At 38.8% G+C, this 10,797-nt stretch overlaps 1 protein-coding gene and 1 long non-coding RNA gene across 4 annotated transcripts in view; one reads left to right on the plus strand and one right to left on the minus strand.

Moving 5' to 3' along the window:
• Positions 1 to 243, minus strand: part of LOC107147731 (protein NipSnap homolog 3A) — a 10,660-nt gene extending 10,417 nt beyond the window's left edge. Inside the window, exon 1 of the mRNA XM_015492236.2 lies at positions 16 to 243. Coding sequence (XP_015347722.1) covers positions 16 to 114 — 99 coding nt within the window. The 5' untranslated portion in view covers positions 115 to 243. The remainder of the gene's footprint in view (positions 1 to 15) is intronic.
• LOC125610677 overlaps positions 18 to 10,797 on the plus strand; it is a 39,829-nt gene continuing 29,049 nt past the window's right edge. For 2 of the 3 annotated variants that reach the window (XR_007340672.1, XR_007340673.1), the window contains exons 1-2: positions 18 to 159; positions 561 to 691. This is a non-coding gene — a long non-coding RNA (uncharacterized LOC125610677). Of the gene's footprint in view, positions 160 to 560; positions 692 to 7,748; positions 8,748 to 10,797 lie in introns of those variants that run through there. The other variant, XR_007340674.1, reaches the window with a different exon arrangement.

The following is a 10,797-nucleotide window of genomic DNA, read 5'->3' on the forward strand; positions in this document are numbered from 1 at the left end:
CCCGGCGGCCGGTACCTGGGGCGCGAGCGTGCGTGCGGTCAGAGCCCGGGCCAGGACGCTTCGGAGGGGCAGCATGGCGCAGCGTGGGGCCAGGACACTTCGGAGGAGCAGCATGGCGCAGCGTGGGGCGCCCAGGAAGGCAGCCAGCTGGCGTCCGACGTGAGACTCTCCTCGTACGGCTTCCTGACTGGAAAGGCGCAGCGAAGGGACAGTTAGAGGACGTGGGCTGGGGCGGGACTGGCGCGTCAGCTCCGCCCCCGCCCTGGAGGTGCACCCCGGGGCCAGTGTGCAGGAGTGTGGTGCCAGCCCTGACCCAGTATTTCCCCTTTGTTTCCACGACAGTTCTTGCTCCAAACGTCAGAGTTGATGTTGCAGTAGCTGAAAGCGGAGTTCGTACTGTTCCACCTTCTGGTCTGTCGCCTCCTCAGAGCCCTGTTGTGCAAATGTTCCGGGTAGAGCGCGTGTGTCTATGAGCAGGAAGGTGCTGTATGGATGCCTGCGTGTGCAGGCTTTGCATTTAAAATCATGATGTGTTTTTTTTTTTTTTCTTTTGTTGACAGAGAGCAGAGCTGGGAGCTTTCACTTGTCTTCACTGCAGATATTCTCCATCCCACTTGCCAGGCCAGCATGGCTTTGAAGAGATTCAGATTCGTTTTTTTATGCACTTAGAGGAATGGGGGCACTGAAACTGGTATGAAAATTCAAATTTCAGCATACATAGATTGAGATTAAATAATTCAGTAAGACTCAATACAGTCAATCTCTCATGTGGTCCTGTCTATGTAATTATTGGTTCCTATAGTAACTATTTTATGTTTTAAAGCTGTTTCCTCTAATTCGTGTTTCTATCTTTATCAAACAGGCATATTGTAGTGCTTCATAATTTTTCAGTTGTAAATAATGTTACAAGGCACCTGCCTGCTGAGAGACTGTCAGCTGGGAACACCTCTGGATTCTTGCATTCAAGCCATAAAGAGACCTGTCACTCTGAGTGATCAGCATGAGTTTATGAGAAGGGCTAGGAAAAGGGGATACTCTCAAGGAAGAGAGTGGGTCCTCTCAGAGAGAAGAAGGATGGCTTGCTCTTCCAGCCTTCTGGTTTTATTGGGGGGTCCTAGGGAAGTTTTCAGAAAGCCTGGCCTAGGTTCACCTCTTGACTTTTGACTGACAGCAGGATGACATCAGACTTTCAAGTCTCCATTGCACATGACAACTCTAGATTACTTTGGCTCATGCTGACTGGTTTGTTTAAGAGTCACAAAAGCTTTCCCCTCTACCTTACCAGGCAGGGTTGCAGGTAAATTTTTTCTTGGGAAGCATGTTGGGGTCAGCATAGTGGGCCCACCACTCACATATGTCTGTTCCATATCTATAGTATCTATTGATTTGTAAGATAAAGATTTAGATTTCTTCATCCCACCCCCCAAAATACACTTCTTTTCCCATGTTTACTAATGTTTACATTAAAAGTAATTCTTTGATTGTCACATTAATGTACTTAAGTCTATGTTTATATTTTCTAACAGTTATATAGTACACATGTTTAATAATATTGTTTAGGTCATTAGGACTACAGAATTACAGAGATCTCATTGTATAAGTTGTGTTTTTTGGGAAGGGCTTTTGAGTCATCTCTTCAGTGGAAAGGATCCTTTATAAAATTATTAATTCTGGATGTGTTGCCTCAGTTTTCCCGGAAGAGAAGATCCATTTTTAACCAAGCAAGACTAAATAATGCATTGTTTGTCAGAACTGGATCTAGATGATTAAATTTATTTCCAATTAGCAATTTGATTAACTAATCACTCACTAATTCAATGAATAGTTAATAAATTCCTTCTGTGCTTCAGGCCTTTTTCCAGATACTGTGGTACTGAGGGAAACAAAAGTCAAAGTTCTAGTACTTTGGGGGCATATAGGGTAGGAGAAGAGAAAATATATCAGGGATTAATAAATATCCAATATAGTAGGATATAGGGCAATTAATTCAGTCGGATATGGAGAATAGAAAGTACCAGAGGAAGATAGCAGAGACTGCCAACTATTTCTCAATATCCACTCTTCCCTCAATCTTTTAAAAAGATGAGTAATAGAATACTTAGCTTACTGAGGCTGTGTGATAGAATCCTGATCAGTGGGAAGTGTTAGTGCATTAATGACCTGTAAGTGATCTAAAGGGGTGCAGGAGAGAAGAGTTGTTCCTGTCTTTGTTCCTTCCTTTTTTTTTTTTTTTTTTTGCTACTATATAGGCATAATGGCTTGAGTCCTTGGCCTACAAGATAGAAGGCACATGCTGTTGATGATGGAATAAGAGAGGAGCAGTTTAGGTTTCTTATACCATGAAGCATTAGGAATCCTGAACTTCTCTCCTTTGGATTTCTTTTACAAGAAAATCGCCTTCTAGTTTAAGCCACTGTTGTATGTCTTAAACATGTACTTTATTTTTTTAAATTTTTTATTATTTGTTTTAATTAGTTATACATGACAGTAGAATGCACTTATATACTGTGATGTATATTACATAGATGGGATATAATTTCTCATTTTTCTGAGTATACATATTGTAGAATCATATTGGTCATACAGTCACATACATACATACAGTAATAATGTCTGTTTCATTCTACTATTTTTCTTATCCCACATCCCCTGCCTTCTCCTCCTTTCACTTCCCTCTACCTAATTTAAGGTAACATTATTTGATTTTTTGCATTACAATTCTTAATACACATAAATACTACACTTTTTGTATTTCTGTTTGTATATAAAGTATGTTGACATCCAATTTAAGTATTCATACGTGTACTTTGTATAATGATGTCCATCACATTCTACCATCCTTGTTCATCCATGTACTTTAAATGAGAGGGTGAATGTTTCTTCTTTCTCTCTTTTACTTATTTGCTTATATTCTTTTTTTATACCTATCATTTATTAATCACTAAATTCTGTGCTAAAGTCATAAATTTTCTCTCACCATGATTAAACCCATTCATCAGTTTATCATTTTGATACTCTGGAATTAACATCTCAGGACTCCTACTTCTCTTGCTTCAGGGTGGACTAGTTATTTAAGATGGTATAACAGAGATTCAGGGATCTCCTTTTACTGATGTCCCAGGGATTTTAATTTTCCTTGTGTTGTACCACCATTTCATGCTGAGAGCCATAGCCAAGTAGGAATGACGCATGGCATTTTTGGGTTGAAAGGTGACCCTGCTCAGGGATTAGGGTGGCTCCGGGTTTAGGGTGGATCCTGCTGGAATAGGGTGGCTCCAGGTTTAGGGTGGATCCTGCTGGAATAGGGCATATCCTGCTGCCTCAGGCACCCACTCCTTGAGTTCCCATTGAGTTCTCGCAGGGTTCTGAGAGAATTGGTACGCAGAGCCTGGTGCAGGGAGTATATTTTTCCCAGAACGTGCGTGTAGAGTGCCGGTGAGAGTTCGGGAATAAAGAGTTGCTGTTTGAATCTACAAGGCTTTGTGGTGGCTTAGTTATTTTGTGCCCACCCAGACTGCAGCATTTGGGTCAGCTCATCCAATGATGGGTACGGACCATATGTTGAATTGGACAACCTAACAGGCACGGTCCCTAAGCCACATTGCTTGTTGTTTATTTAAACAGAAGGGGGGAGATGCTAAGAGCCATAGCCAAGTAGGAATGACGCATGGCATTTTTGGGTTGAAAGGTGACCATGCTTAGGGTAGCCCTGGGTTTAGGGTGGATCCTGCTGGGAATAGGGCGGCTCCAGGATTAGGGTGTATCCTGCTGCCTCAGGCGCCCGCTTTTTGGAGTTCCCATTGAGTTCTCCAGGGGTTCTGAGAGAATTGGTGTGCGGAGCCGGAGAGAGGCAGTGTATTTTCCAGGTAGTGTGTACAGCGCCGGTGAGAGTTAGTGTGTACAGCGCCGGTGAGAGTTCAGGAATAAAGAGTTGCTGTTTGAATCTACAAGGCTGTGTGGTGGCTCGGTTATTTTGTGCCCAGCCAGACTGCGGCAATTTCAGACTCTTATATTTCCCTATGTCCAAATTTTAGGGGAGGGTACATAGCAATTAAACTTTTGAAACTTGCATCTCTAAAATTATCTTTATTCTGCCAAATTTATTCATGGTTTGGAAATTCTATACTAGAAATCTTTTGTCCTCATATTTTTAAGGCAATGCTTCATTGATAGATTCTAGTGAGAAATTCATGAAATTGTTTCTTTTTTAAAATAATTTTTTAAATTTATTTTTAAATTTTAATTGTTATATATGATAGCAGAATGCATTACAATTCATATTACACATATAGAGCATAGTTTTTCATATTTCTGATTGTATGCCAAGTAGAGTCACACCATTCATGTCTTCATACATGTACTTAGGGCAATGATATCCATCTCATTCCACCATCGTTTTTTACCCCCTTGTCCCTTCCCTTGCCCTCCCTCCCCTTTGCCCTATCTAGAGTTCATCTAATCTTCCCATGCTCCCCCTCCCAACCCCACTATGAATCAGCCTCCTTATATCAGAGAAAACATTTGGCATTTGTTTTTGGGGGCTTGACTTCACTTAGCATTAAATGAAATTGTTTCTTATTCTCAATGGGAGTTGATGTGCCTTGGAGGAGGTTTATTTTTTTCCTTAAGGTACTAACTGACAAATCTAACGGTGGGTGTAAGAGATACAATTATGAAGTCATGATGAGCATAAAAGGAATTCAAGTGTACTTGTTACAACTACAAGTTAGAATTTGACAGTATCTATGATTTTTATTGGCTAAAATGTCACAGGTCTTGTAGCTCATTGCCTCTCTTCATATATAAAGGAAATGCTTAATTTCAGATAGAAGTCGGTGACAATAAAGATGCAATTTTTAACTGTCGAGGTTAACAGTCCCTTTGAGTTTTGTCAGTACTGTCCCTTGAGTTCTGTGTACTGGAGATTACAAATCTCTTCACTAGAGTACATATGCAGCAGTGGAAATCCTGGACAATAAGTTATGTGCATATTCATCTTTACCAAATAGTGACAATATGTTTTGTAAATTTATACTCTTATTGGCAGTGATGAAGTTATTATTTTTTTTTAAAGAATGTTGTCTTTTTCCACATTTATCTTGTTCATTTATTTATTTTTTTTATGTGGTACTGGGAATAGAAACCAGTGCTTCACACATACTAGGCAAACGCTCTATCACTGAGCCCCAGCCCCAGCCCTGAAGTTATTATTATTTTATAATAAGAACAAACTTTATTGCCCATCTGGGCTGATGAATGTGAAGATACATTTTTATGTCTCATTACAAATAGGTATGACTTGCAAGGTGACGGAAATTTTGAGGTGGCTTAGGGTGGTGATAGTGCTCCTGCTTGGTTTTGTCCAAAGACTGGGCTCATGAAGCTGTGCAGAAGAAAGCAGGAGAGGTAGATCCAATGCTGGCCCAGCTGAGTAGGAAGGTAGAAGCTACAGGTCAATTATAGATGCTGCATCTGGTGCTGCATTCCTGGGGATTTGTCCCCTCTCCCCGACTTCTCTATTCTGCAGCTACCAAATGGTGGCATAGACCACTGTTCCTTCCACTAGGTGTTAAACTGCACACATCTATTTTTGAGTTACTGTAATTTAAACAATATTTATTTAAATTTAGTGGAGATAATTTAATAGTTTTATGATACTTACACATGTATCAGAGAAGAAATTTCAGTAAAGGTTGAGTTACTATCACAATGTTTATGGGTTGCTTTTTTATTATTATTATTATTAAAAGGCACTTATAATAAAACTCAGTTTCATTCAGGATTCCTCAATAACTGTCCTACTCCTGTTACCAAATATTTTCTAAGTGTCTTTGGGGTGTTGAATATTGAATGAAATGCTGTGTAGAAGGATAAAGACCAAATCTTTCCTCTTGAATTTGCCAATACCTGTTTTTATTTCTGTCTCAGCCTATTTGCTGATATCCTTATTAGAATCAGTGGTAGGAAAGAGTCATGAGCATCTTAATATTTAACTATATATACATTTATTTGTTATTGTTTCTATTAATAAAACAAAGTATCTTTAGCACTAAAACACATTTATATATCCATTTGATATATTCATTACATCCTTTCAAGATTCTTTTTTTTTTTTTGGTTACTCTCATTTCATTGTGAAATCTAGATTTTTATTTTATGGAGTTAAACATATAGAAAACATTCATTCAAAGAGGTTAAGTACTTGCCAAAGGTAATAAGCAGTTTAGAGCTGGTTCATTCATTACTCTCTACTCTTCCAGGGGATGAGTATACCAAAATTTTGTTATTCCTTTTCTACTTATATTTACACGTTTCCATATATTTATTGTACAAATACTGCTTCACTTAAAAACTTTGTTTCTATCTCCCTGGGCATACCTGTAAATAGAATTACTGACTCAATTCCACTAGATGCTGCTTATTTTAAGTATCAACTCATATTCTGACAGGCAGTGAATAGGATTTCCTTTCTTTTCATCTTTGCCATTTTTTTTCCTACTATGTGAGACTACTATTTGCCTTGATTTGCTATTTAAATTGCAGTAACTCACTGTTAATAAATTCTCTGATTTCTGGCAAATTAATCATCTTTTTGCATTTTTATTTTTTAAAGTCCTAGTTTATTGCATTTGTTCAGTTTTCAGTTCATATTTTTTCTTATTGACTTGAAGGTTTACTGAAGATACTGGAGGGAGGAACAAACAACTGTTAGAAATACCAAAAATGACTTTTAGTGTTGGCTTCTTGCAGAAGCCTGAGAGACATACCTGCTCAGTAGATGAATGGCAAAGTCTCTTACCAGTGAAGAGCTAGAAACTCACACAGCAACAAGTTATAGCCCTTTCATGGAAGAGGCTTCTGATTCCCAGATGGAGTTGGAAAGGACTTTTTGCTCAAACAAGATCTGTTGTTCCAGGCTAAGCAATCTGGGTTCATGATTCGGCTGTAGGTTGGACCACTGAAGTCAGAATATGGTCATAGTTTAATTCTGGAACCAGATTTTCTTTTTTTGTATTTCATTTGCAGTTCTACTTCTTGCCATTTGTGTATCTGCTGGTAATTTACTTCTCTGCACCTTAGTCTCCTAATCTGTAAAATGGGGCTAACAGTGTTACCTATGTTACAGCATTGTTATGAGGGAAAAATGAGTAAGTTCTTAGAGTGGGGACTGATACTAATGAGGACTTTTTCTTTAAACTTTCATAATATGAGAGATGTTATGCTAGCTAGATGCACTCAGCATATGACCTATTGGAACATTGATTTTCTTTCCAAAGTTGATGTTTAACTCAAGCTGATAGAAAAGTTAGGGAGATTAGAAAATAATTGGCCAACAGAGAATACTCATTACACCATTGCCCACAAGTCAATTTTGCATGCTAACTTTCTTGATTAGGAGGGAAAAAGTTATTTCACTCTATAAAATTAAAACATATAGATAATGGTCTGCAGAGAATCTTCCCTAGTAGATGCAAAAAACCTAGCACACAGTCTTAGTTTTGAATACTGGTTCTGTAAATTATTAGCTATGTGTCCTTGGGCAGGTTACTTAGTATCTCTGAGTCCAGTTACATTGTTTATTGATTGCTGAAAATGATACTACTATTTAGGGTAGTAATGACAATGAAATGTTTTCATATAGTATTTTCCCATAGCATTGCAGTAATGTGTCATTTAAAAACAAAACTACATTCTGAGAAATGCATAGTAGGTGATTTTTTTGTTCTTGTGTGAATACCACAGTAGAGTGTACTTACAAAAACTAAGACTGCTGTGATGTCACTAGGCAATACAATCTTATGGGATCACTGATGTTTATGCAGTCCATAATTAGCAAGACATGCAGTATATGACTGTATTCATTAAAGGATAATTTCCTATATTGAAACCTCACAACACTAGAACCAAGGACTTCATTTGAATCTTAAGTTTGTAAAGAATAAATTTCTCAGCAACAGATGGAACAACCTTTGAATTTACTTGCAAAGTATGTGCAAGTATTATTTTCAGAGAAGGTTTGTATAAAAAATTTGAGGAATTTCAAGGAGTTACATGTTTATGCTTTTTGATGTGATCATGGCAGGCAATGGCTGCTATTGTCTGTGATTGGAGTCACTGCTATAGAGTTGGTTTCAGGACTGTGGAATAAGAATTTCTTCTCAGTCCTCAGATTACAAGTGAGAACAGTGAGGCCTTATGGAGAAGTGATTTCATGTGAGTACACTTGTAGTACAGTTAGACCCCGGATTCAGGACTTGTGGCTCCTAGTCCAGGGCTTGTTCACTCAGTTTTCTTCTGAGCTGAACTGGGCTCATGGCCTAGTGTGGTCTTTCTCAGTCTTCAGGGGAAGAAATGCAGGACCCAGCATTCTGAGTCACCCTAACGTGGGGTTGCTCTTTACTCTGTGAAGTTCCTAGCCTAGTGCTTCTGCCAGGTGACTAGAGACTCTGGCATTGTACTGCCAGCTTCTAGAAAGTCCTGGAGGGAAGAGGTTTAGTGTTCAGGATCCATTGCTTTCACTCTGCCCACAAGGTCTTGGGCCAGCCATGGGCCCTGTCACCCTCCTTCCTGTGCTGCCTGGTCTGGGAACCTGGCTGGACTTGCAGGGATTTGCTCCTTGGACTTCTTTCTAACCTTATCTTTTCCTGCCATCCCCCTACCCCCCTCCACTGCTAGGTTACAGATTGTCCTGCCAGTTGTGTTTGTCTGCATTGCCCTGGTGTTCAGCCTGATTGTGCCACCCTTTGGTAAGTACCCTAGCCTGGAACTTTAGCCCTGGATGTACAATGAGCAATGTACGTTTGTCAGGTACGTGTTTCTCTTCTGGGCCTAGGGGAGAGGAGGATTCAAGTAGATCAAGGGTGATCACTGTGCTGAGGGTCAAAAGAATAGAGTCAAGAATTGCACAGTGGAAGGGGTTTTACCAGCTGTGGCTCAGGCCCCTATGCAAGCTACTACTGCATGCAAAGAATAGAGAACTACTGAAATAACAGTCTAGTTTTCTGGTGAGTACTTCAGTCAATATCTCTAACTGCTGTTTGATGAACCCAGCCTAATTCCATTTTAAGATTAGGAGCCATCTCATCACAAAGTCATGGAAAGTTAATTTCTGTTTTACTATAAATTACTGCGATTTCTAAACTTGTTTGGAATTTCTGCCCATGCCTTGAACTTACTCATGCTTGGCTTTCCCTGACCAGATAACAACCCTCTCTAAAACCTTAGTGGCACCTCGTAAATCCTGGCTCCCCATGACCAGATAACAACCCTCTCTGAAACCTCAGTGGCGCCTTATAAATTTTGATGTTGGGATCTAAATTTTTTCCCTACCTTGAAATGTTAAGCCAGGTAGATCATTAACCTACTATATGCCTTTGTATTATGCTTGTCGAAATCCTTTTATCTGTAAGTTAACAACCCCTCTTTGCAACTTTTTGTGCTATAAAACTATGTTCCTAGAGAGCTGGGGTACTGATTTCTAGTCCAGGGTTTTGGGAGAGACATTCCTGGCTAGCTACTGTGTACACAAATATAAGCTTGCTTTAAATTGAAAGTTGGAGTCAGTGGTCTTTTCTTTCCGTCGTGGTTTAATACTGTTGTGGGGAACAACCATATGTGCTTTAGGTAAAGTAATCTGCCCTCAATAAAAATCTATGATTATTAAATTTTTAGAAATGTGCTTTAATTTCATGTTCATCACAGGGCTTTCCTACACTGCATAAATTTCCACAAACTTGATTTCTGTACAGTGTGATTCTCATAATTGCTATCTGTTAAGCTGTACTTATTAGCTAGTTTGTATTCTTTAGACAAAAATATCTTTAACTCCATAGCAATCTAGTGCTTTAATTAAGAACAAACGAATTATATGAATGTTGTTAGGCAAGCTTTTTATTTTTAGTCCTGTAAGATTAACGGCTCTGCTGAAAGGGAAGTATGCCAGTAATACAGAAGAGAAAGGAAGCTTTTTTAAACAAAATTCCTACACACACGCACACACGCATGCACTCATGTATTTATTAGCTCATTTGCTTTCTTCGAACTCTGTTTTCCAAGCTTAGGTTGTGTTTCCCAGAGCTATAGAACACAGTTTATTTTGTGTTTGTTACCTATACCCATTATTGTTTGTGCTTTCTATTTTCAATGCAACTACTTGGTCAATAAAATCTGTATACCTTTTCCAGGAAAATCCTGATGTATGTCGATAATGGATAATTGTGAAAGCCCCTTCTAAATACTGATTTTTAATATACTGACATTTAATACACACACATATACACATACCTTCATACATATTTATAAAACCTCTAATTTGGAGTATTCTATATTACCTTGATGCCAAATATTTGGGCAGAGTCTCAGTTTTTCATAGGTGGTTTCTATATTTTATTCATTTTGATTTTAAAACCTGGCTCCCAGAAAGTGCTTAGTAGATTATTCTATGTAGAAAAACATTTCTTCCTCCCAATTCCTGATTTGAATGAATTACTGAATTTGCTTGTAGTTACAGTAATAATGCTTCTGAAGACATAGGCTCCCAGGAACTCTTGAATACCCTCTCCAGAACACCCTTGCTTTGGGACCTAAAGTATGGAGAATGCCATGTTGGCCACGAGATTCTCCATGGCTGGCTTCTTATGCTTGTCACCTGCTTTGATTTCTGATACACTAAATTTATCAGCTACATGCCACATTATCATCATCATTTGCCCTTTGAGTTATTTTTTATTTTAAAGAGAGTAACTATAGTAACTTACTCAGAACATCTGGGAGTAAACATTTGGAGAGTCTAACATC

This window comes from Marmota marmota, unplaced genomic scaffold, assembly GCF_001458135.2.
Source record: "Marmota marmota marmota unplaced genomic scaffold, marMar, whole genome shotgun sequence".
NCBI classification, from domain to species: Eukaryota; Metazoa; Chordata; class Mammalia; order Rodentia; family Sciuridae; genus Marmota; species Marmota marmota.